The sequence below is a fragment of the Leuresthes tenuis genome, unplaced genomic scaffold (assembly GCF_036924035.1).
Source record: "Leuresthes tenuis unplaced genomic scaffold, fLeuTen1.0.hap1 SCAF_12, whole genome shotgun sequence".
Taxonomy (NCBI): Eukaryota; Metazoa; Chordata; class Actinopteri; order Atheriniformes; family Atherinopsidae; genus Leuresthes; species Leuresthes tenuis.
This window is the reverse complement of record NW_027325366.1, coordinates 20,376,476-20,404,156: the sequence shown is the minus strand read 5'-3', so window position 1 is coordinate 20,404,156 and position 27,681 is coordinate 20,376,476. Positions and strand designations below refer to the sequence as shown.

The window sequence follows — 27,681 nt, the reverse complement described above, 5'->3', positions numbered from 1 at the left end:
ATCTGAGTAATTCAACTCTAAGCGTGTCCTTGACAAGTTCTATTCCGTAGGCACTCGACAGACTAACATGTTTACATGCATCTTAGAAGTCTGGTTTTAGTCGGCCTCGGACAATAATTTGATTTTCTAACCCCATGTAAACACGTCGAGTATCTAAACAAGGCACATGGATTTCAAATCATGCAACTTTTGAGGACATTTAAGGTGTTGGTGGGAGGACTGAAATAGTAGGGTGCTGTTACCGGTGTCAGTTTTTCCAAATAGAATACAAAACCGGTGCTATTACTATGTAAAATGTCACATATTTTACTTATCAAATGAGTCCTGCCTCCTAAGTCTGGATTGAACACCACTGGCATCCCTCAGAGACATGTTGCTAGCATGGCTGAGTAGGAATTTCAGCTAATTTAGGTCACTGAAGCTGCGAATGCAAAAATGAATTCACTCTGCCAGTCTGACTTTACAGAGGCATTTATTTCTACTCGAGTGCACGAGAGGCACTGTGCTCCTTTGTTCATCTAGGCTACGAAATAAACTAACTCAATAGGTTAATCAATGTATAGGGAAGACGTCTTTATGAAAGCTGATATTGGAACAATGTTGACAGAGTAAGACAGTCACACAAAGGGGACTTATAAGCCTTTCCTCCTGATACACAGCGAGCACAGTCCTCCCCATACATGTCGATCAATCTCTGCACCAGCTGAAAAGGTTACATTGTGGGGAGAAAAAAGAAAGAAAGAAAAAAAAAATCATGCTCAGCAGATGGCATTTCTTTCATCATCTGCAATGCCAGCAAAATGTCACCAATCTCCATTTTTATGACCTCTATCTATAAAAGCACCAGAGCTTGTTTTCATAGGAGCAGCCAATTGTAGAGTGAGATCACGCATCCTGAATCAGCAGTGCGGGAGTCAAACATGCATGGAGAGTCTGTCTGGTCACATTACATCTGAACGAAGGCTCCACTACTGTTTACATGTGTACAAACGCATGCCTGCATCACTACACTGACCTCCACATGCTCAAGCTGACAGAAGAAAGCTAAATAAAGATGACAGCAATGACTGTACACATGTCCGCTTTGGTTTCCACTAAAGGGTAGACCGAATAACCCCTCCACCCCTTACCTACCCCTTGTTAGTAAGCTCCTGTCAGCATGAAAAAAGAAAAAAAAAAAAAAAAACTATAAAAGGTCAGGTGTAAAGCAGCGTTGTGCTCTCTAAACTGCTCCCCCTCAAGGAGTGGTTGGTATGCTCCGATTCACCCGCAATAAGCCAGTCCGGGCATTGCAAGCCAAACTTCTACTGGGGGTTGTTTAAGAGGTGGGGGGTGGGTGCCATGGGTGGCAAACAGACTACCAGTGCCTTAAGGCTGTAGATAGAAAGAAAGAACAAAGGGAATCATGTCTGTCTGAATATTTTGGTTGTGGTGCACTGGAGGCTGGCATTGGAGCCAACTCATTACAGGAGATGGAATTAACGGCTTGTTTCATTCTTTTCTCGGGTCTCAAGCCATGCTGCTCTCGTAGCAATCGCCCGTTCGGTTATACCTGGCCAAATAATGGAGCATTTATGTCCCAGCAGGATATTTCAGCACTTATTGAGACCATATGAATGTATGATACGAAGATGGGAAGAATAAGCGAACGGAAAACGAGGAAAAGGTCATTTTCTGGGAAATAAACCATCTTTGTTTTGTTTCCAAACCACCAGCTTTTCTGATAAGGCAACCAATAGATTTAGTGCCGTCTATAACAAAAAACGATTTATCAAGTGACAACAAAAATAATCTTGAGTAAATTGCTTTTGGGGACTAAAAACTGACTTCAGAGGACACGATTCCACCATTCACACATGTGACGTGGAGGTGGAAAACCCCTGCAACAGTTCTGGATACTTTCAAGTGAACCGTGGTTTTTCCTGATACCGCTGCACAGGGCAGGGCTGAAATTACTGAGCTGTTTACAGTAGCCGGCAGATACATTCCGACACTTCACCCCCCTTGTGCGGTTATTAAAAACATATGTGAAGAGTCCACTCACTGCCCCTGCCTGCAGCCTCTATGGGTTCCTGTCACTATAAAGCAAACAGCTACTCAACCTACTGAGCAGCACATGTCGGTATGTTTGCAGGTGGTGTGCACGCCTGAGAAGGTACAGTATACACTCTGTAAAGGAAGGGTAGGACAGGGAGGTCAGCGGCAGCTAAAGCTCATTGAGATTCAGGTCACGCGCTGCAGAGGTTCCCAGGGCGACTACATAGCAAAGCTGACAGAGACAAGGGGAGGGAGGAAAACCTATGGAAAGCTCTGTCAACATGTGTGCCAATTGAGGACAGTTTGAATACAATTGAATTCAAACATAAAACAGAGTGAAAGAATATCTAAAGTTTAAATTTTGCAGGGAAAAAAAAAAGGATTTGAGTACCGAGGGAACCCCCTGCTTTCCATTTTTTTTTCTTTTTTCTCTTTTTATTCCCCAAACTTCTGCGGTAGAGAAGAAAACTGAACAAAAATGAAAGAAAGAGCAATGATTGGGCTGCCACAGCTGTCAAGAGTCATTCTGTCACAGACAGCCAGCCTCCAGGCCCGAGAGGACAACCATGAAAATAGTGTTCCCTGGATTTTCTGGAGCCACCGCCTCCCCCTCCTCCTTTCCTCCTCCTCCACCTCCTCCGCCTCCTCCTCCTCTCTTTGATACCCTCCCAGGAGTCGAGACTGCTGGAAACATATTGATTTTGCATAAAGAATAATTAAGTGCCCTGTTGTGCTGCTGAATATGTAACAGAGCCGAGCTGTGTGCATTTGTGCTAAGACCTCCCACTGTTAGTCAGAGGACCATAAATCAGAAGACGGAGCCAACAGTTGTTGGTGTGCATCGTTAATGGAGACAGAAAACAAGCAGCAGAAGAGATTCAAGTGCTCACACAGGCATGCTCTGCAAATATTAAAACACACAGCTATGTTGTTCACATCCTGATGCAACACAGCGTTCTGCCATGCCTTAGCTGAATGCTGAGGGAGCATCATTAAAAGAACCAGAGGGCAGAGGGGCTTTAAGGCAGCTGGAATTACAACAAAGATTGGCCTCTTTTATCCCCATTTGCCTTCAGAGTGCTTCAAACCCTGGACCCGTGCTGGTTATCCTCCACTACTACGACTTTCCAGAGCTGCAGATTACTGTCACTCAGAAGGAAGACGCTTCACTTAACATTCAGCTCAAACTCTACATTTAGCTTACCAAGTTTGAGGCAGATTTAAGAATTGAAAAAAAAAAAAAAAAAACTAAATTTGCCACAACCATATAAACAAAATTCCCCTAATTAGCAACATCTCAGACTGAATAAAGAAGTGAAATTAGACGTGCAGTCCCTCGAACGGCTGGCAACAATGAAGGCAATTCCTTGAGCTTGAAAACGTGATGTCGCGGCGCTGTGGTGGCTTACAGTTGTGAGTGCTTTGCTGCGGTAAATTCACACTTGTTACTGTCACTGGTCCACCAACGTAAGAGAGCTGTTTTTTTTTTTTTGTGGGTCTACTTCTTCATTGGCTACCTTTAAGTCCTGAAGCATGCGTTGTGCTATTAGTTGTTCTGTTCATTTAAGTCATCAACAGAGTAAGAAAATCAGACAACACATCACCTTGTTTGCATCAACGCTGATGAACTTGTGGCTTGCAGTAAAGTCATGTGCTAATGTAGGCACATCCAGTACATACACAGTAGAGAAAGATATCTGGAAATGTGTGAGGAGGTTATTCCTCTGGGGATTCATTCCTCTTTCAGTATTTCATATATTCTCACACTTCCGATTGCGTTAACCTCCCTCAAATGTAACCCTCCTTTGGATCCAGTAAGAGTCTGTCACAGTATACTCCCTTCTCTTTTCAGCATAGTTAATACAACTAGTCATAGAGTGAATGGACCAGCATCACTGTGTCGCTTTGTTTGGTTCATGGCCACAGAATTTGGCGTTATCACCCCCTCGTATAGGCTGTACTGCGTTGTCAAGTAAAGCAAAAATAACTGAAAACACTTCACTTTTACTAAGTGAGACAAAAGAAAATAATTGCACGGTTGTCATTTTATCATGATTTACAGAACAAGGCTGCCTGATCATACACATTGCGTCACTTTTTGATCATACTCAATTTGTCACCAAACCAATGAAAACGGTCATCAGCCGCAGCCCTAATACACAGTGTCGTTCCAAGAGGAAAACGTGTAGCCGTAATAACCGTTTAATCTGTGTGCCACTTTTTGTGCAAAGATAATTATCACCACCGGCTGCACTGAGATACAGTGAGTTCTCTCATTGAATCCTATGGAGGTCTGTAACTGTGTGCAGGCAATCAATAGGTTAATTAGGAGACTAATTAAGTCTAACTGTGAGAGACAGCTCCCACTAGGTCTGGCCAAGAGAAAGGCTTTCAAAGATAATCTCCAAACAAAAACCATGTCAAAGAGGCATTTCTCAATGATGTGGCTCCAGTTAAGTAATGCTTGCTGTTTTAGTCATATTACTGAACACACCCGAGAGCGGACTAAACTCAAACTCAAACTCAATCTAATGGTATCAGTTATGATTAGTGTAAAATCCTCCGATCTATGCAGGACTCGGAGTCTTAAATACAGCTCGGAGGAGCTCCGTTTCTGGACTGATGGGATTTATGTAGCTTCACGTGGATGCGGATAACAGGCTGCATGGCGGTGTGGCGCCAGCACAGTTGCCTCTATGGAAGAAGGGTGCTGGTTCCAATCTTTCCCGGGGAGAGGGCAACGCTGCGCTGTTGTTTGTGAAGTTTGCGAACGGTCCAGCGTTTCTCCTGCATCTTGCCTTATTTGCACTGGTGATTATCAGAGAGCTTTCACTCATGTGCTTGTTACAAGCTGAAAATAAACCACTTCACTAAATGATGTGCAGATAGGTGTGGCCTGGACTACTGTCAAAACAAATAAAAACAGGGAACTACTGTAAACAGGGTTAACATGTCTAGAGCGGTTACAGCAAAAACCGTCTCTACTTGACAGCATTAGGGGTTTCGATCTAACCACACCAACTAAAAAAGGGATGCTCAGATCCATTTGATTATGACAACTTGTCCTTGCTTCTCTAAAACAGATATTTCTATTGAACCATGTCTGTCACTTGTTGCTATTTTGTACAGTAGCTTCTCAAATCAAATATTCATATCTTATATTTAGATCAAAGTCAGTTTTTTCAAAGTGTGCCAGGCTGAAGTCAAATGGGATTACATCTGATCCTTAGAGAAACAGAAGCGTAGCCAAAGATCCAAAATCAGTCCCAGCAAATGCATTATGGGGATTAATCTCAAATATGATCAGAATATGAGGCAGGCGCCAAAACGAGAAAAAGAAACAAGCAAAAGGTCTTCCGTAATGGGCTCTGAGCCCTCATCAGTCTTCTGCATCACAAACTGGAAAACCTGCAAACCCTTAAAAAAAAAAAAAAAAAAAAGCCACAATCAATCCATTATCGGTCACAGTCTGCTGAGGCCAAGACAGAAATGTCTGAGCTGCGGGACGGTTACCAGAAATATATTTCCACTGCTCCAACTGCTGCAATATTTAGAGTTTTAAAGTGGGCATATCAGTTGTTTTTTTAATTTTTAATTTTAAACTATCGTCCCAGTACCATAAGAGTCAGACGAACAGCTGTCGATTCTGTAAAGTGGGTTATTTCAGACAGATCACGCAGGCCAGGTCTGCTTTAACGGGCCTCGGACCTGCGCAAATCCATCAGATGCAAAACAGATGGGACAGATTATCGGGATAAAATATAGTAACTATATGTAAATGTTCAGCTCTGGCTGGAAGAGCAGCGGCGTGCCAATACTGGAGCAGACACACGGATCTACATAATCACAGCGGTGTCTCTTATATGCTGGGAAGACCGAGCGAAACAGAGCAAAGTAATAATGTGGGAGGTCTTTTTTGCGTATTTAAACCTCATTAAGAACACATTTAATCTGCAGCTCCTGTTATGGCAAAATGAACAGCCAAAGGCATTAAAAATTCAAAATCTAATCTAAAGCAAAAGGCAGCAACATCAACAAATAGAAGAACGAAAGGGCATCAGTTAAGTTGAACATCTTGTTGCCATCTGAAACGTATTAATTACTGCAGCACTTCTCACATGGGAGGCTCGCAGTGTATAATTGCAATGTGTTGAGATACAGCCATTTCTTACACATCTCACTCTGTGTTTTGACAAAGTTGCAGATGGATTAATTGCTCCATGGCCCAGTAAGACTTTTCAGGTTTTAATGAGGCTCCATTAGCCTAATATTGTCAGATTATTTTTTCCGTACACAGCTCCACAACTGATCTGACATAATTCCATCAATCGGGGATGATCGACACCGAGTACAGTGACTGCGATCCAACACAACACCCAACACGTAGGGTAAAGACTGTCACAATGCCAGAGGAAAACCTTACACTAACTGACAACAGCAGGAAGCCAGCAGCTCCCTGGAGTGTGCCATCAACACTCTGGATCAAGAACAGCTTTCTGCCTCGCCACCTAAACGCAGGCCACCGCAGATTTCCTGGAGCGGGCCGCACTGTGAAGAAGATGAGACTGTGGAGGTTGTGCTGTGTTTAAGATGAGGCAGGTTTCTGACAAATGTGTTGGAGCTATCTGCTTCATCTTCCCTCCTTAACCCATAATCTCCCACAGTAATGAATAATGACAGCTGCACATGCTGCTTTACCAGTGAGGCCAATCAATTGGCCTCCTTGAGATTAGCCCTAAACTACTTAACCTTCAGCGCAGCAAATCCAGAAGCCCTCTGCCCTGTGATGCAGTCAGGTGACTGTATTGATGATGGCTGTTGTGATGCAACATGCCAAACTTCGCTAAACAAGACAAATTGCAGCAAAGTAGAGCCCCCTTATCTAATATAAAGACTTCGGCGCATGCACCATTCATCATTTTCCAAACTAATCTCTAAACGTCGTCCAGTGCTGCAAGACCTGCACCGTCTGAGTCGAATGCTGCACAATGGCTAAAAAGCAATCACATGAACGAAACACACATTATTCTTCCTGATGAAAATCAATAATCGGCAATAACTGCAAAAACACTCGCTCCTTAAGAATCAGTCGGAAGAAGTTAGAGATCACATCCAAGCTTTGTCGTGCATTCGCGCCGAAGGGCTAATTATAACTTGGCCAGTCAGCTGTGATCTTTCTGTCCGAATATAGCCGGCCACAGAAGACGCAGGTGTGAAGTCAAAAGCCACGGACCAAGCCTGCATTTCTTAGAGAGAAGGATTAAGGTCAGCTGCCAAGGAATCACTCTCGGTTTTTAAAGTGCACTGATGTTGTAGCTTTTACAACCAGCGCTCAATAAAAGTGTAGGCATCAGATCTGCGAGCGAGAGAGAGAAACTCTCTGTCTCAAGGCATGCTGGGTAGGAGAGAGAGATATTTTAATTCAACTTCTTTCAACTAAATAATACAGACACACACACACGCATCAATTTCATTAACACTATGTGTGTCTCCGAGTAAAATGTACTTTTCCGAAGGGGATGTCAAATGAAATGCTCTTCAGCTCAGAAGCGTTTTCAGGTGATCAAAATAGTTTTTAAGCGGATGGCGATTTTACCTGGACACCTGAGAAAAAAAGAAAAAGAAAAAAAACAAATGCTCAGGTTAGCGCGCTCGGTAAAAATTCGTCACCATTAACCTTTTTCACACAGCAGTGGTGCTGCAGTATTGCTGCAATAATAAAAAAAAGACGTCCCCATTAAGCTGCCCTTTCGCTCACCCCTAACAGAGGCAGTGTAGCAGAGCATCAATGTGTGGTTTCTAACACTCGCAGTTTTCTGGAAGAGGGCAGGCACTTTCGGAATAATTGAGTAAAAGCACTGACATGCATTGTTGAATTTCACCAGGGCTAATGCTTCTCAGTAGCAGCCAGAATAGAATGCTGATTGGTCTGAACTTCTGTGCTTTGGGCACAAAACGAACAGCTAAGGTCCAGGAAAGATTCTCCTGTGATTATGCTGTGACTCTAGCAAAAAGTCCATCTGCCTTATAATAGCACTGGTGAAATTCCTTCCGTCTGTTTGAGAGCTTCCAGTTCCCTTAAGAATGAAAGACCTCATGCGAAGACTCAAATCTATTTCGATTCATGCAGCACGAGGAGAGGGAAACGCCAGCATTGGAGCCTTCAAAGCTCCTCCATTGTAGTTTGCCAGAAACAGAACAGGAGAATTCAGCAGCTGCCGAATTAGTTCCACACACTGTCAGTGGGATTGCAATACTGCATTTATTACTTTAGTATCGACATTTTTTGTATTAAAAAGAGAATAATGAAAAAACAAACAGACATGTAAACCAGGCTCAGAGACATTCAGTGGCTCGAATCTTCACAAGTGTTTTGACACATGCCATTTCACTGCCCATTTTAATGTAGCACAGATTAAACCCAGCACATTAGCACTCCACCTCTGGAAGATGACAAATGTAGACGCTGTCCCGAAGTGAGAGCTCACATTTGAGGTTGCTCTCTGACTCTGGAACAAACAGAAGCCAGAATGCAGGAGCAGACACCCTCTCAATGAAGACAGCTGCTGTCGCATGTCTGTGTGCCACCCGCTTCAGCAGAAATTTAAGACACCAGAGCGACAGAATACCAATTCCTTCTGCTGCTGATATGCTCCCAACCATGCAATCGCTATTCACATAAAATCACTGCTGAATAAGCTGCTATTTAATACCATCACTTCATAGTTACATCTGCAACGCTGTGCGATATTTTATCCTATGCAGAATATTTGCAATATCTTTGGCCCCCGTTCATCTCTGCCCACTATAGGTTTAAACAGAATACCTGCTGTCTGTCTAAGCGGTTTACTGTGCCTACCTGTTGTTGTCTTGTGTGCACCTGCCTTCATATTACATGGTATTTGCTAATAAAACCACCACATGGAGTGAGGAGAAATGCAACCTCACTCATATAAATCTATGACAATTTAATCATTTCATGGTGTAATATGTGCTCTACTTTTAGAGGCACAGCTTTGTGATTACTGTCACCAGAACCAGGATTTTTCTAAGTTAAAATACATGTAAGACCACACCCGGTTGGCTTCATAAGCACACAGAAAACCATTTCTGCCCGACTGCTTAGCGAGACTTGAAATGACGAGCGCTGACTCACGAGCACAAATGTCTGGCTCTGGAAATGGATGCATTGAATTCATGCTGCAGAGTGCAGGAGTTCGAGTGATCTCAGAGAGTGAAATCACCCACTTTGACTAACTTAATTCATAAACACTGGAGGAGAGGCTAACATGAGTGGCTTTTTGTGACTAAGAGGGTTAAAACACAAGCTGTGTTTGGTTTGTGGGGCTGAAATGCCGGCCTGGGGAAGCTAACACTTTGTGAAAGCCGTGTTTACAGTCTCACAGAGCTGGCTCAACTTCTAACCAGGGAAGATCTCCATGGCAACCTTATGTATGCAGCATGGCTACCCTGCTCTGGAGAAGCTCAAATGTGTTATCCTACCAATCACTTTGGTAAAATTGTTCATCTGGGGAACCTGACATGGATGAAACTAACTGCCTTCCCATTTGGTGGTCCCAGCGTCTGCCGATGAACAGAACCATAGGTGCAAAATGGCCCCCAAATTGTAGGGTGTAAAGACGATGACATGTAAAATTTGAAAGCAGATGGCTAAGAAACAACACGACTTGACAAAAAGGCTAAATAATCATAATTAGCTTAAATCACCAATCCAACAACCAATTCTTTAAAGAACATTGTCGTTCTCTTCACCTCTAGAGGCACAAATAATATAATAATAATAATAATGTGCCAAATCAGTTTTTTGCAGCGATCTAAACTCAGTCATAAGGGCTTGTGCTCCTCCTCGACAGCTACATTCCTCTAAGAACGCCGTCTGCACCGCCATCCCTACGCAAAAGACATTCCCAGTAATAACTGTTCTCACTGGAGGAGCAAGCTACCAAAAACTGCCTGAGCAGGGGCGTCCCCCTCTCCCTACATTACACTTTTATAGGCTCATCTCCTCTGAAAACACCTCCAAACACACTCATGTAAATAGATCTGAACTGATTAAGAACTGAATGCATAGGCCATGGTTTCTTACTGCAACGAAGCATGAATGTTGTTGAGAAACAAATCTAATTTGCTTGTGGTCCGACTGAATTCTCGGTGTCATGTGCGCATACCAGGGTACAAATGTATACATCGTTAACTTTTTTTCTGGCTTGTGTGAACAGATCTAGAATTCCGGATGAAACTTGTATCATCGTAAGAAAGCCAGTAAAAAGGTAACAACACTGGAAATATCACGATGCAATCATAACACCGGATGCACGGCACCAACACTTTGTCTCATTTGCTTCAAATAAGGATTTTATTCAAAACCCATGGCTCACATTTGACTGTGTAGTATAATCACCTTGCTTACATCACAGTCATTCAAGTATCATTTAACTATCCACATATATCCATATTAGGCTAAATGGCTCCATGCTGCCTCTCTGTTTAAAGGAGGCTAACTGAGCCAGAGTGAATGAGCACCCACACTAGATTACTATATAATGGCTCAAAATGAAATAACGCAAGTGAGTGACATTAAAACCACAAGACCCATGTCTCCAGCTGGAACGTAAAAAACAAGATTAGCCAATAAATCTCCAGGTCCCCTGCTCTTAAAGGGGCCACATCTCTGCAGAATAATGTATGCATCTAATCACAGAGAACAGGGACTTTAGGAAATTCAATATAATCAACTCAAACTCCAAGGTATGTGAATTAATCACAGAATGTCACTTTACTTACCATCACAAACCCTCTTATTCGACTTTTGAGCCTGACAAGGACGAAAACAGGAAGGATTCGTTACGACTTTGACAACAGCCTGAATGAACCAGCTATTCTGCGAGCCCTTGTCATGACAGCCACTCTGATGCAGTCATTCGGTGTTGCTGAGACACACCAAAAGAAAATCCCTGAATAGAACCAACCCCTGCTGATTGTGTGAAAGCACACGTTCTCTGACACAAATCCTTTGATATGTATTGCATTTGGATTCCCACATCGGGCACCACCGACAGAATGGAGGCAGTCAAGCTACATGGCCTGTGATGCCCTGACTAAAGATTAAAGGATTCCAAACATGAATAAAGAAAGGAGGAAACAAAAAGTTGGAGAGAGAAGCCGATACATAAGGAAAATGTGGATTTGGCTTTGCTGTTGCTCCAGGACAGATGGATTCCTCTGGTTGGCTATTCTCCATGGTGAGTTATGCAATAGTTTCCACTTTAATAATGAGGGGCAAAAGAGTTCAGCGCTGTCAAGTGAATACCTCTACTGTGCTCATATGTGACAGCTGGGGGTACTGATTTGTCTCTCTTCACCTTTTTCTTGCCTTCTCTCCCTCTCTCACACACACACACACAAGTCCCCCCCCCCCCCTCAGTCTTTGCTTCATTCATAAGCCTCCCCGTCTCACACATCTCCTCTATCTGCCCAAGAGACCCCAAATTCAATTACTGTCAGGGAGCAGCTGGAGGCAGACTAGGCTGCACAGGTGCAACTTAAAGGAATTCAACATGTCAAGTAGCTAAATGCATCCCAGTGGAAGCATAGCTATAGTATAGCAGTAAGTGATGTAGTCAAGGAAAATTCCGCAATTTATTTTTGCTTTAATTAGCTATCAAAAATGGTGGGAAATGAGTCCTTAACACTGCAGGAGAGTGGTGCCGCAGAGGTGAAGCCAGGGCATCTGCAATAAAATAAGGCACTGCAGGATAAGGATAATCCCCCGATATCACACCGCTAGCTGGTTCCGACATGTTAATTAGCTCTCGGAATCTCAATGAGAAATTCATAATTCATTGAAGAAGGACAGCGCTGCTTGCTGTGAAGCAGCGGAGGCTAACCAGCTCCCCTAAGGGTTTCACCCTTTATGAGACCAGGGGGACATCAAAGAGAAAGTGCGCGCTGTACCCATCATGTTCAGGGATGTCTACCTGCCCTGCAAAGTCTCAGTCAGTGGGGTACAACGCCGAGGGTCAAGAGCTTAATGAAAGGATCAGAACACTGCCTTTACAGTGCAATGCTTAGATCAATGGTGCATGTGTGTGGAGTCGGAGAAAAAAACTAAAACAAAACAAATGTAAGATAGGCTTATGTTTGCATCTGCTTCATTTTGCCATTCTAAAATGACAGCAGGCTAATGGGCACATTGTCAGATAAAGTCGACTCCGCCGCTGTCTGAACCAAACAAACACAGGACCTTCCACAAAGACACATCCATCTTGGTTACCATAGGAACTAGGCCTATTATAAAGGCATCAGTTTTCCCAAAGCACCTGTGCACGTATAGAAAGCAGTGCTGCATAATGCCAGACATAAGCTGCCAGCAGCAGTGACGGCTTTCATCAGTGCGGTTTCAGTCTGGTCTTCCAGGATGACTTAATAATGCAGGTGAAAAGGAATCGCACCAACATACCCGTGTTACAGCAGGTGCCTGTTTTTTAGGGGTACACCCCCCCCCCAAAATCAGATGCCACTCCTCCATTACCCCTGCATGCAAAACAATCCTACAGCAGAAATATCCTATGCTTAGTCTAATTTATCTCAAATCTACAGGTCATTTTTCTGTTGGACAAGAATAACCACGGTTCAAATCAGATTGTCTTCAGGTACTATGTCACTAGGACCTCAGTGACTTCCACAAGAGCCCGAGCTTTGTCTGACCTGTGGCTGCTTAATTAAATTGTACAGGGTGGTGATATTACCTTCTAATCAAGAAAGATCACTATAAATATAATACAACTCATTCAGCCCAAATTTTTAGGTAACTCAAATCAAAATTTGCAGCTTCAACGTGTTTTGTACCATTAGCCATCAGCTACCAGATGATTCCAACTGATGTTCTTCTTCGTCTGCTCTCATATTTCACGGCCCAATTGCATTTCAGGATGCGAGGGAAGAAGATGGCTGTACATGGGAAAACAACCCCCACCTCCACCACTCCCCACTGCGAGATTTCAATTTCATGCCATGAGAGGAAGCCAACCAAGGGTTCAGAGTTCACGTGAGGAACGTATGAGAGTATTTTCAGCCAGGAGGCGGCCAGCCAGAGCAAGAATGATGCAATTCATGCGAATAGAATGCCGACAGTTCCGAGCACTTTCGCCATTTTCCAGCTCTAATGTGCATCATCCGCCACTGAAACGCTTGAAAGGGGCTTTTATCTATGAACTGCGTGTCTGAACTTTCCAAGCCACAAACACTGTCTCTACAGCAGCGCACAAGTCTTCTATACTGTTCTTGGTGACACTGAGCGTCTGACACACCCACCCTCTTATTCAGAATCTCTGCCACCCCAAACACAATGCCAGCGTTCAGGGAAACTAGGTCAGTCAACAATGAAATGAAAACAAGCTAATAATGCCTCAAAACTTATTGCGAGTCATGTTTTAAGTCAAGGGATTTGAATACGAAAAAGGAACCTCTACGCACAGCGCATCAAGCAGAGCGCTGTGTCTCCTGAATATGTTAGTCATAAATGATGTGCAGCAGCGTATCCCAATGCTGGCACACTATGCTCACATTAATACCCTGTACGGAGCCCCCGCCACCACCCTCCGCTCCTCTCCAGCAGATATCAGTGGAAGACAGAAGTGTGCAGCACGCCAACCAGCTTAGACGCCCCTCATCCACGTCTATGTGTAGCCATGGCAACCCACACATAGACCAGCATGCTTACGTGTGCCCTTTTAACTAAGAACTCCTACGGTGTTTAAATTTGTAGCGATTCCTAAGGAAAAGGATCCAAACTACGACCTCAGAGGGTTTTACGTGCCGCAGCTCAACGGCCTCTCTGGCAGCAGAAGGTGGGATGACAAAGGACAAATAATTCCTCTCCATGGTGGGAAGGCACATAAAGCAGCTGCATGCGTTTTGTAAGAGAAAATAACAAGAGATTAAAGTCAGCCGAAGCAACACCGCTGAGACGTCAGAGCTCAAGAGCAGAAATGAAAAATGTTTCTATTTTAGGGCTCCCCAAAGTGAACAAATGTAACATGTTAGCAGAACAGACGGCAGTGACAAATATCAGATGCCTGGATGCTAGTAATTCCCAGTCACCTCGCTGTATCAAGGCCTCTCCCCGATTGTCTCCCCTGTCAAGCTGCAAACACCTTCTCTGGTGACACGGTAGATAAAATCAGCAAGGCGCCATTTATCTGTTCACCGTCTCTAACAATCCTTTCATTCACACCTCTGCAAAGCCAGGTGAGGGAGATGTTGCCACGGTCACCATCTCCTCGCCTCTCTCCACCAGTTTCTCCTTTTAGCCTTCAAATTCATTTGCCTCAGCTGAGACACACTGTATAGCCTGGAACATGTCCGCGTATGTTAGAGGAAGGCCAGTCACAGCACAATTAATTGTAATAGATTAAACTGTTACTGGTGCATGACTCATATTGGCGAAAGCAGAGTGATGGTAATGGGTTTAGAAAACTCACTGGCATTGATGCAAAGGGTAACAGAGTTGCTTGCCAAGCTTACTCTCGCTCTGAATGTTCTAACATCAAATCAAAATGGTATTTGAATTAACATTCAGCCAATGAAAGCTCATCAGGAAGTATTCCAGCCAAATGATTCTCTGCGCCCATGTAGCTGCCCCTGAGCCTCCCCTGTGAGGCAGAATGAAGCAGACCACGTCTCCACCACAGCTCAAACAGCAACAGGATTTAACTCATTGCTTCTACACAAGGCCGTTTTCCCTCCCTCTGCGCTCTGCCTTCCTTTTATAACACATTTGAAAAAAAACAAAAAAACACGAAACACGAGATACTGAGAACCTTCAGCGGTATGCGAAGAGCAAAAATACTTTGCGTGTTGAATTTCATTTGAACGCACCCGTCTCGCTGAGTTTACAGGCGGGAGACTATCACCAATTACGCTGCCCTGAACTTAAACTCGATGCCACTTTCTCCGCATCCGACTCTCTATTCATATTCAGGCACCGATCCAAAAGGTGGCGGCTTCTCGACGCCGCCGATCAGTCAAGCCACCGAACAACCACAGTGAAGCAGTGTTTCGCAGTGTTTCTGCTCATTAAGTGTCAGGACCTCATTGCCATTCAGCTGACAACAAGGCAAACTGGATCTGCTCTAATTGCTTCCTATTACAATGACTGGCTGACAGCATATGGGGAAGAGAGTGGCCAGTGGTGGGTAGATGGCGAGCTCTCTGGACCGGAGTGAGAGTCTTGCTCTAAATCATGCAGGTCCTTTTGTGGCCCAGCCTCCCTTTGGCCTCGGTGCTGCTGCCCCGCTTTCTCTGAGCACTTTCTGGCTGTAAACATGCATTAGTTATGGGAATGCGAAAAGGAAATTAAAAATAAATAACTCAAAGCAACAGATGTCTTCTCGGAGTTTCTAAATAGGTTAAATATAGCTGGCTGCATCCGTTAGAAGAAACAAATCTCGCCAGTGCCAGATTCTTGGTGATTTCACCTCCTCGCTCATTAAAAATCAGGCCTCAGTTCGCTCTGATGAGATAAACATAGGAAAGTGCATCAAGGGACTTTAGCACAAGCAAAGGGAATGCATTGCGATTGTAGATGGAGTGAGCTGCCTCTCCCTGTCACACAAACTTCACGCTTCATGTCAGGGAAGTTTTATGCGGAGGAATGTAGGTGAAATGATCTAAGTGTGCAGACAAATCGAAGTACTTTGTGTTGGAAGGAGTAATCGTCAGAAGGCAAAATTACTATCAGCAACTTCAACTGAACGCAGCTATGAAGGGCCCTGAACTGACAGAGCAAAAGCTGATTCTGAGAGCATCAACACCCCCAAGTTATAGCTCTGAAGCTCCCCGACGACTACGCGTTATGGATGGAAACCATACAGGGAACATTTTTCAACATTCTCAGTGTTGATCATGTACAATAGCTTACAGTTCTGCAGCAAATCTAAAAGAGAAGAATGCACAACCATTCAACTTGCCTCAGCCTCTCCTGCAGGACCCACTGTACCCAGGCCAGCTGGGTGACAACACCCCTTCAACAAATCTTAGGTTGACGCTGGGGCACTTCGCCCAGCCGGTCCTGCCCGGTAGGACCGCTTATGGGAGTCATACAGGGGACATCCTTATCAGGTGCCCTAACCACTTCATATGACTATTTTCAGTGTAGAGGGACAGCAAATCTACTCTGAGCTACTAACACATTGCTGAAGTTCTTGCCATCCTGATAGGAGAGCTCATTTCAGCCATTCGTACTCACCATCTAGTTCTTTCCATTATCATCCAAAGCCCACAGGTCAGGGTGGGGATGTGGACAGACTGCTGTAAAGTTCAGCTCACTCCTCATCCCAAAGTTACTCTACACTGAAAGTGACTGCGAAAGCGCTGTATTACCGAGGGTCAATCTTATGGCCCCACTTCTCTGCACCCACGGGACATTCTGTCTGTACACACACATACATTTAGCAAATTTAGCAAGCTAAAAGGCTCACAGTGACAATGTTAACATAGTGCTGTTTAGCAGTAATGCTAAGATGCTCATAAATGCTTTAAGAGCCAAACACGAAAACAGCTGAGGCTGATGAGAGTGTCATTTTTGTTATGGCTATATAGATGTCATGTCATGAGAAAAAGAATTGGGCAAAGTCAAATATCAGCTTGATAAGGATGCTGAATTAAAAACAGATCCCCGTAGTTTGTCATAGTTAATAGGAAAGATGTGAATATATGTATCTAATTTAGATCCATCCAAATTCAAGCCAAAAAGCACAAATTCCGACCTAATAGTTGTTCTACAGGTAGAGGGAGGTAAGGGGTGCAACAGGAGAGGGAAGCAGTGTCTGAATCTTTAATGAAGAAAAACTATGTTGCTAAAATAAGTATTTCATTACGGTAATTAGTGCGAGCATGACACATTCTAGTATTTTAGCAGCAAGGTTTGGCCACTGGAGCATGACTGTTTCCTTCATTTGCAGGAGTGGGTATGACTCACCTCCCTCCCTCCCTTCTGCCTTCATCAACCCTTCCCCCACCCCCTTAACCCTTGAATCCATGCTGCAATCACACTCTTCACAGACAACTTCTGCAGCACTTCAACCAGCCATCAGCAAGACATCAGCACGGCCAGAGTCAGCCTGAGGAACACAAGGCGGACTGAGGACTGCAGTCGGGATTTCCTGCTCTACTGAACTCTCCATCAGCGAAAAAAAACAGCAGCAAATCAGTTTCAAGTAGAAATTAATTAATTAAAAACATTAAGAAAAAAAAAAGCCTCAGACTAGATTCAAATATGGATGCAAGTGTCTTTGACAATCGATCCGTTACACAGTGTTCAGGTTTCTACAGTCAGACATCATCAGCATCAACACAAATGTGTTCACAGCCAAAGTGTTAAGTAGGCCACAGCATGGTATGCGACCCACAAGATGGCTCGATGGCCCCTTTTTGTTTCCCAACCATCTGATACTCCGCCTGCCGAGGTGGAAATTCACCCCACCTCAAACGGAGGACTTGGAACCAAAGCCTCCGGTATCGGTAACGGGGTAAGGTTAGACGTTTTCTGCTTCCGTGAAGCAAAAAGACGTCGGAGATTAAATGTCCCCCTCGGAACAACACAGGGTGTTCCTGTGGTGGCATAAAAGATGAGAATAATCGCTTGAAAAACAAGTTTTGGAGACAATGCGGACATCTCCATTCACTGCAGCAGGAGCCCGACACCAGCAGCATGCGAACCGAGTTTGTCTGTCCTCTGAATTCACGTCCAATATAAAAAGATGAAAAAGAAAGAGTTATTATGAACGTTCAAATTGAATTACATGCAGTCACTTCTGAATTTAAACCCCTTGCTTTAAGCAAACCAAATGCCTGAGATTATCACCCTGTCATTTTGATTGAGTGGGTGTGTCCTCTATGATATAATACACACTATAAAACTCTCCTTTCTGTTTAGAAAAAAGTGTGATAGTGAACTTCAGACGCTCTTACCAGCTCAAATGTGAGACAATGACTGGGGAAAAATATATATATATATATATATATATATATATATATATACACATATATATATACACACACTCCACGACACCTCCAGGGAAAACAATATAAAGCCCACTGAGATTGTTATCTCAAGTGCCGACTTGAAGTAGAGGACATAATGTGTGTTAAATTGAGCATGAATGAAGCTTTCTGTTAGCAGGGGCCTTTTGTTACCCTCTCCTGAGCCACATCTTCAGCTGCTCAACCAGCATGGGGAAAAAAAAAAAAAACAAGGGGGAGGTTCTAATTTATCATCACCGCCCCTCAAATACAGAACAGCAGTCATTTTACATCCTAATCAAGACTCAACACTCCTCACGAAGAAACATTCTGCTGAGCAAATTAACCTTTTTTTTGGGACAAATTTCGGTCTGTCATCACAAATCGGGGGAGTACCAGCTCTGCGGGTTTAGGGGAAATGACACAGATGGGCTCACACAGAACATCAGGGCTCGGGGAAGAGGGCAGGCAACAGATTGGACACACAGTCTGTACATTGATCAAAAGAGAGGCACACGGACATAAGGACGGGTCGCGGCACGTTTGCCGCTCCGGCCTACGAGACGACCTTGTGCCACGGAAGCTGAATGCTCTCCGAATACCATTTTTTCTTTTCAAAGTCTAATAAGAGAGTTCTTCCAGAGCCATTATGTCCAGCCCCCACGCACAGCTGCAGTTATTTATAGAACCACATTTGAATTAAGAGTACATTATGAAAATGATCAGGGGAAAAAAAAGTCACTCTAATACTGAGCAAGCTTTTTTTGTCCCCATTTCCACCTCATATCAGGGTTATATCGCTACAACACTGTATCGTAAAATTTATACAGTATAAAAACGTGTGTACACATGGTTTATACATACATACACAGCATATTCTATATATACCAATTTGTGTGCAGGAAAAGGCACACGCATGGTTATTCTGTGAACGCATCACTTACGTATATGACCCTGGAAAGTTTGAGATTGATATCGAACTTAAGCAAACGAGCGTCGGAGAGTAGATTTTACTGCAGCCCAACAGATCACGAGCTCAGCGGCAGGATGAACAAAATCCCTTCCTAACCTGCTCTGCCTCAGATGTAGGCTCAACCGACTCCGTGTCTTTCTGCTTTCAAAGGTCACTGCTGGCAAACCTATTCTTCCCATGCGGAAAAAAAGTCAAGGTCAAAAAGAGACGCGACACCAAAGACTTTTTAACGACTGAACAGGTCAAATATTCCAAAGAATCAGTTATCGGTTCTAATTGGCTTTGTTCTTAGACATTATGTGTTCATATTCTGTATTTTACTAAATAACCTATGTTCCTAGTTTGTACTTTTCCCACTCAATGTATGTCCTTGAATGGTCAAAGACTTTAAGGTGACATAATGGGACAAAATAACTGGGTCAGATAAAGCGTCTCTATTAGATCGGATAGGTCTGGTACAGAACAAGACGAGGACGGTGGTTGGCCTGCTAAAAACTGGCCAATCATACTCTGTCGAGTGCAAGTACAACCTCTGTGAGATAAAGGTGAATAGAAATATGAAATGTTTCCGGATATCGGGGCTCGGTCTGCCGGGCTTCCTGTGAGATCTCTGTCACTCTGAGTCCAGCGGCGCTATACTTTATCTGTGACCCCCTAATAAACACTTTGTTTCACTTAAGATTTCTCCAGCTTGTTCTCGGGCTTCCAGTGAAAGGATCGGGTACCTTAAAAGAAAAAAATGAAACGCTTCATTGCCTCATCTGACCCAAAGCAGAGAAAATAATGGTTTAAACGAAAAACTTTTAAGAGGATTTCACTGTGAGAATCTAGAGAGCCTTAAGTACAGGTACGACTGGAGAGATTAGCAGGGATGAACAGGGAGAGCCACCTTGCTGCAGGGACATCTATAGAAGCTTGGGAAACAGCCAGAAGCACGTTTCCATCCCGCACTGCACACTCGCTGTCAGTACAGCTCAGCAGCTTTAGAGCCGAGTCCAATTGATACAATCTGCTCGCCTCCATCATCACCTTCCCCCTTTCCTCAGCCTACTCGTCTCGTTCTGCTCTGGGCAGCAATGGTAGTTGCCAGAAAACGTTGCCTCTAACAATGAGCAACACCTCGTGTTTCTGCCATGAGATTGAACTCTGAGAACATTTTCCAGTTCGGAGGAATACTGGGGGGGAAATGGTGCCACCTATTAATGATATGACTGATGCTACTGAATATAATTTATCTCAAACTGAACAGAAAATCCTGAGACAAAGACCCACACCATCTATGGGCTTGTCACCCAGCCTTTTTTCCTTTGATAATAGATGTAAATCTTTGAAAAAAATACTAAGGAACTATTTTCAGCTGTGGATTACTCTGTAAGCAGGGCAGTGCATGTGTGACTGACTCAGAATAAACCACAATGTAAACGTCCAACGCAATAAAGCTAGAGGGATGGATGCAAACTGTTAGCTTTGAGTTCCCAGACTCGGCCTCTCGTATAAAGTAACATTAGTTTGTATCTAAACCGTTATGAAAGGTATAAAAAGAGCTCATGCACAATCAGTGTCTAATTTTAGCTTTAATCCTCCAAACTAGCTCAGACCACAGTGTCTAAATTTGGATCACTGCGATGAGAAAGTTAATCTTTTAAATCCAGAGATCATGAATGGAATTCAAATTATAGCCTCCCCCCAAATTCAGACGCAAAACTGACGATCCTGTTTCTTTTGTCCACCTGTTTGTCTTCACTACATTCATCACAGAGTCCAGGTTTGTAAAGAGGGAACAGTGGAAGAGTCATTGTGTTATAAAAGAATTTAAATGATGCAGATTTGAGACAGTCGGGAGGATAAGGTAGCAGCGAACAGACATTAAATATCACCATAATAAAGTGGAAGAATACTGAGATTACTAAAAAGGATCTCACCAATTTCATCCAAGCATGCAGCATTCAGTTGCCATGCCAACCTGTAACCAGACTGCTGCTGCTGTGACGAAAATGGTAAATGCTTCTTGGCCAAACTGTGGTGATGAAAAGTCTGATTCCCACATTTGTACCACCATCGAGAAAGGTGACTGGGAAAGATAGCAACTCACCGAGATGTCGAAAAGCTCCTCGGTATCGTCCAACATACGGACCCTGATGGTGATATGTCGCCCAGGGGGCATGACCGGAGGTCTGAGTCCAGGATCCAACGTACTGATACCAACGGTCTCGGGGGCTCCGAGGCGCTGCCCTGCTCCAGAGGGCATTGGCTCTGGGTCTGGCTCTGCCATGGCGCGCTGCGCTGCTCACTGCTCAGCCTACACCGCATCAAAGACACAAAAGCATGTGAAAATATCCCCGTAGTTAAACTTCTTTTCATTCACAGTGACGATGGGTACGGGTGGAGAAAAGCACAAACACTGTGTCACGACCCAAAGGACGGAATGAGCAACCTTCGTGTCACAGGGACAGAGTAATTGCAATTGCAGTATTTGCACTCAGCACTAATGGCTGATAATTATTGCCTGTGGGAGACTCAATTACTGCTTAACAAAAAAAAAAAAAAAAAGAGGAGAAAAAAAAAAGATCCAAGTCAGTTTTTGTTTTCAACGCATAAATCAGGCGGCTGTCATTTAATTTGACAAATTAATCACAAGGCTGTAGTGTAAAAATCAAAGAGTGCACACGACAATTGATTCGGGAAGTCATAAAAGGAGGCCATTATGGCTTAAGACAGAGACATACTATACTTTGGGTTTAATAGGTCTCAAGGGCAGCAAGTCAAACATGTAAAGACGCTGCAGGAGATGTGAACTGAAAGCCATGAATGAAGAGTAACCTGGGAGCAATGGCAATGGGGAAGCGCTGTGCAGAAAGAAATATGCGAGGCAGCAAATGTTGTTCCATTCTAACCAAAGTTACCCACCAGACCACATGAAACTTTTTAGCTTAAAAAAAAAAAGCCAGAGGGCTTAACCCACAAACAATACACTGGAAGGTAGGTTTGAAGTGATGTAATGACACGGCGCAGCTGACAAAAAAACAGAGAGTTCAGATCTGGTTGGATAACGCTGGAAAGGGGTTTGGAAGTTAAGGGGACTGGGGAGCTTTCTAAATAACAACATGCCTTCAGTCGCTTTTCCCCGGGTTACATTCCCACAACAGATAGGAACACTAAGGTGACGTGAAAGGTGGCTAGTGGGCACTAGATGACTCAATATCAAACAAATCTTGTTGGAACTGGCAAAAGTAATGGAATAAATGGTTTGTCGACTCAAATATCATCGTGCACTTTTGACTTTAGATGGCAAAAAATGGTGGATAAATGGTCTAAAGCGATCTGATGAAACCACTGGAAATAGAAGGTCTGGAAAAGCAATGGCTGCTGGTTTCACTGGGTACCTCTACAATCAGAGTCTGAGTTTGCTCAGAGTTTGCTGTTCAGCCGCCACAGAGGTGAGTGACTGCTGCCAAGGTAAAGCTGAATAAGGCATTTCAAAGGAGCGGATAATGTAATCATCAAGAGTATGTGGAAAACAGGCCAAGGACAGTGGATACACTCAATTTTGTTCAATGACGGTCTACCTGATGCTTAAGGGAGGCACATAGAAAGGTTATAGGCTAACAGATTGGAATTTTGATGGGTTATTGAAATTAGAAAAGGGTTTTATTTCTTTAAATCTTCTCTGAATTTTCTTACAAGATGTCTTGCCTAATGAATGACTGATTGCCAAACTAAATTTCTCATGTTTTAACATCTGGTTTAGTTTTGTATCATTTCGGTTAAGACATACAAAACTGAGAAGGGATTTTATTCATTCATTTTTTTCGAAGGTCATTCTTTCGAGTTCCTATTTGCATTTGCCAACTGAAAGATAACACAAAGTTATTTCACATTGTATCATTCGCACCTGTCCGTTCCCCACCATCACACAGGAGAGAGTGCAAATATTGGTGTTTTCCAGAGAAAGCACAGATTTCCTCTCCTTGAGCCTGATGAAATCCAGATCCAACGCTGTCACTGGGAGCGTGAATGGGAAAAGAAAAGGGATCCAGTCGTTTACGACATTCGATCCTCACCCTATCACTCAGTGGCTCTTGTCTTGATTATTGGCAACTGTCTCACGTCTAGTCCGTAAACTCGCGGCTTCTATGACTTGCACATGCATGCCACGTAACCAGAAACTCCCCAAACAAAGCACCAGTGAAACGGACGCCAGCGAAAGAGTAGACCGTGATTATTTCAGCCAACACATGCCCTCCCTAGCACAGAGCATCATGAATCAACTGGTCATGAGTCTTGCTCCATGTGTTGCTCTGAATGGGGAACTTGGAACCAATGCAAATACACAAAACGGTCACCAGTTGTGCAGATGGCACCTTGTTCCCAGGACCAGAGTGTGACCTTAAACACAGATGCCCAGTATTACAACACCAGAGGGACGTTTGCCGACTCCTGGCTGATTGGAAGGGTAAACTACCCCTGCCTTTGAACTCGTTTGCTTGAAATTCCGCACATATGTGTAATGTGCAGCAGTGACTGCTGGCCTGGGATGTAACAGTGGCTCCTCTGTGTGCAGGGGCCCCCTCACTAATGTCCACCACTGCACAGCTGGAAACCTTTAGTGACAGCTGAATGCCCAGAGGCTGCGGTTGATAAAGCCAGCTCTTTACCTGAGAGAAGCATAAGAAAAGAAGAAAAAAAGCTCAATTTCCTCCGCGTTCTGCAACAGATAGTGATACCTGGGTGTGGCTGGTATTGCTGATTTTACCTCTGTATCATTGGCATCAAGACATGTGTTTAAGTGAAAGGTATGGCAACCAACAGGATATGTGGCCGGTGCAACCTTTGGCGTAAATGGCTGCAGAATGTGGTGAAATCCTGCACTCGGGGAGGTCTTTCCTGACTCATCGCTCAAGGTCTTCTCAACGTGAACGTAATGTGGGTTAATAGAGCAGGCAGCTGTAATCCTCAGGACATTATGAGACGGCGCAGGGGACGTGACATTAGAACACTCCTCGGACTTACCTGGGAGCGAAGTGGCATTTAACGCACGCACACTTCCTGGCAAAATTCCGATGAATTAAAAGTCAGAGTGATGCATGAGTCACATTACAGCAACGACACCCGAGCGACTGCGGCGTGTGCTGAGGAATACTTGTGCAAAGGCAACCCACACTGCAGGACAGAAAGGACGGCCAGTCACTAACTGGCCGCATATGAGCGATTTCACACAGGGAGAGTTGTCCCCTTCCCTCGAAATCTACAGGACCACAAAACAACATGGGAAAGACACTCCAAAGACTTAACCCTAATCTCCTCAAACAAGTTGAGTCACTTCCCTTAACAGCACACTTGCGCGATTCTTACCCCTTCTCTCGTAATGCGGGCTTGTCCACACCAAAGTATTTCCCACAGCTGAAGGGAGATATTACATCCACGTCCTGCCGTGGTGGGCAAAATGGATCCCGGTTGAGTTTTAGACGCAGCTCGCACCGAGGAGGAGGCTTCCTGCGGTCGCCATGGCGGACGACTGAGTGAGTGAGCCGGGCGAGAGACGGGATTACATTGGAGCGAGCGGCGGATCCTCTCCCGGTGCCTTTAAGTCAGACAATGAAGGAGGTGCAGCACCTCCACCTTCTCAGCTCTACCGGGTGCACCGAAGAGCAACACCACCACCTAGCGGCTGCGGCTGGAACAACCCAACTGATTCGATAAAAAGCTCTTGCTTTTCTGCTTGTCACCCCCTTTTAAACGAAGCAATGTCAATTGTAACCCAACATCCCAAAAGGACACGATGGTCACAGGTTTAAACTCTCTATAGGGGTTCATTTGACAGCCTTTTGAAGATGTAACCAGAGGACTGAACTGTGCTGACTCTGGTGTGAGGCGTAAGTGAGACACAGTGCAAAGACAAGGTGTAGAATGAATAATGCCACTGGACATCTAAAAAAACAACCTAAAGATTGGTGTGAATTAAGATAGAGAGTGCATGGAATTGTAAAATGTTGTGCAGCAATGGAGGAAGCATGCTCGTGTCACACTGTCAAAGTTTCAAGTAAAAAGTCCTGCACTGGAAATGTTAATCTCAAAAATACATTCATAAAAGCTAAAGTACTCAATGTATTTGTGGATCATAGTTTTTTGTTTGTTTTTACATGACATGCAGCAAATATATTTGTTCTTCTTTTTGCCTTGTTTGAGATATATTTGAGTTATTTATGTGCTCTTTCTTTTACTTAAGGCGGTATGTGCACTACATGATACAGGATTTTCACAGGTTATGCACCATCTACATTACATCGCTTCCCCTTTAGCATTCAGATCCCTTTTTTATATTCTCTGATGTGATTCTAAAGTAGATAGAATCATCTTGATATGAGTCAGCTTGGTAAATCAATGTCATTTCAAAGTTTCATAGTTCGACATTATCAGTGCTTTCTTAAGGATACACACTGGCCAATTTTTCACAGAGTGTGAGAGTCGACATACTAACCAGTCTGTTTGGCAAGAACAAACAGGAATGTATTAAACGAGTGTCTTTATGGACTAAGACAGATACTCTTTTATTTATATTATATAGCAGGAGTGGGGGCTATCCAATGCTCTTTTCAGGCTGTGTGGCCTGTTCGTTTATCACCATAAAAGCACATGTTTCACTTCATTCAAAGTCACACTGATTGACACAGGTCCAGATTAGCAATGCCACAGCATCCTCCAGAGGTTGGCGGGGGGTTAGATATTTTCTCTGTTTTGTTCCAGGTCACTTGTGAATGACATGCTGCACCGTTTTGAAGTGCAAGACCACCAAAGAACCTGCACTTTTACCCAAAGTCCACTGGATGGTACTGTGGCGTACAATAAAGTACGGAATGACAGGAAGCGGGATCACAAGATGTGGAGCGTGAAAAAAGTGCAAACCAGAGATGGCATGTGAAATTCTGCATTTAAAATTCCTCCTTCATGTCATGCATAGCAGCAGGACTGTGTGAAACTCTGCCAAAAAAACAGCAGTTAGAATCAGTTCGATATGTGGTCTTGTGACCAGGCAAAGAAAGCTGAATCGCAGTAACTTGACTTGGTCACGCTGATTTTATTGGCAATATGACACACAGGCTCAAGTGTTCAAGAACAGAATTCATTCATCCTTTGCAAGAGCCTGCAAGAGGTCTGTAATGCCAGTCAACTGAAGATTTGATCAAAGTATTGGGGAGGCGAGGGCGTGTTATGTGAATTCATACTTTGGAACAGGACTGTACCAACCTACCATTTTTGAATAGGACGTTGGACATATTTTTTTTTATGAGCGTTTCAAATTCAAAATGTAGGGGTTTTTTTGTACAATAAACAAAGAAGTCATAACATTCATGCAAAAAAAGAAATTAAAAAACTTTAGTTAATGTTTTTTTGTGATGCCTATAGTCATGGATGAGTTGTGAGAAAGTGGGACATGTGAAGCCGACACACCCAGTGGTCATTTGCATCTCTTTATGCCAGTTCTACATCTTTTTTTAGTTGGTATTTATGTTGTCGTTTGTCTGTTTCTGGCTGTTTTGCATCTCTATGGATGTTTTGCATCCCTTTGTTACTGTTTTTCATATCTTTGGGGGCATTTTGGAGTGGTTGTCATTCCATTTGTTGTCACTTTGCATGTCATTAGGTTAATTCTGCATATCCTTGGTTCTTTGTGGTAGTTTGGCATATCTTTCTGGGATCTCTTTGTGCTTGTCTCTTTTTAGTTTTTTGCCTATCCTTAGAAAGGGCTTTGGATCTCTTTATGGACTCTACATAAAGAGGCTCTTGAATAGAGGTCTTCAGTCTGAAGCCAATAGTATCACAAATGTATTATGGGGCCAGTCCGTTTTAACAGTGTCAAAACATGATAACAAAAAAAAACTGCAACTTTTTGACTCTGATAGTGAAGCACCAAGATGGGACATTCAGATATTAAGGATTCTCTGGTTATATTATGTAATCACTGCCAACTGTTCGCTGCTGTGTATTCCCTGCTCTCCTTTCTGGGTTCTTTGGCTCTACATCACCAACCCCCCATGTATGTAGCTGCATGGAGGGACAAGGGTAAAAGAATTGAAGAGTGGTGGAAGACCTAAACAGGAATTTTTTTTCCATCCACATCTCTCTTTCATGTCTGCTGCTCACCCACCTTCTTCTCACTGGCAGGAAGGGAAGTCTCCTACGCTTTAGTGGTGTGGGACTGAAGAAGAAGAAATCACACTTGGTGTCTTGGCAGCTTCGTAGGCTCTCCGGAGGCACTGTGTTTGGAACAGAGGCAAAGATGAACATATCAGCATGTGCATGGAAATGAGTGAGAGCCGCTGGGAGAAGAGGGAAAACAGACTAGCGACAATGCTGGTTTGGATTAGTTATGTAAGCAATCAAGATCTGGTGCCATGTTTTGAGAGGTCTCTTATCCACTTATGAAACAGTGAATGAAGTCATTAATTTAACTTCACACTGATCACCACGGGACGAGGGGAAAATCACACCATGAGAGTTGCCACTATTCATTAATAGTACAACAAGTTCTTGCAAGATGTTTGTTTTCTTTCAGCCCACTGCAAATGTGTTCGACACCCCGGCAAATGAAGTCATAATAGCTGAAATGAATAGAATTTAGTCTCCTT

General features: G+C 43.7%; 1 protein-coding gene across 2 annotated transcripts in view; it reads right to left on the bottom strand.

Moving 5' to 3' along the window:
• The window catches only part of LOC140319390 (FERM, ARHGEF and pleckstrin domain-containing protein 1), a 48,397-nt gene extending 23,725 nt beyond the window's left edge, over positions 1 to 24,672 (bottom strand). Inside the window, exons 1-2 of one of the 2 annotated variants that reach the window (XM_072397000.1) lie at positions 24,407 to 24,672; positions 21,147 to 21,353 (exon numbers count right to left, since the gene is read on the bottom strand). In XM_072397000.1, coding sequence (XP_072253101.1) covers positions 21,147 to 21,326 — 180 coding nt within the window. In that variant the 5' untranslated portion in view covers positions 21,327 to 21,353; positions 24,407 to 24,672. The remainder of the gene's footprint in view (positions 1 to 21,146; positions 21,354 to 24,406) is intronic. The other variant, XM_072397001.1, reaches the window with a different exon arrangement.
• Positions 24,673 to 27,681: the final 3,009 nt, after the last annotated feature.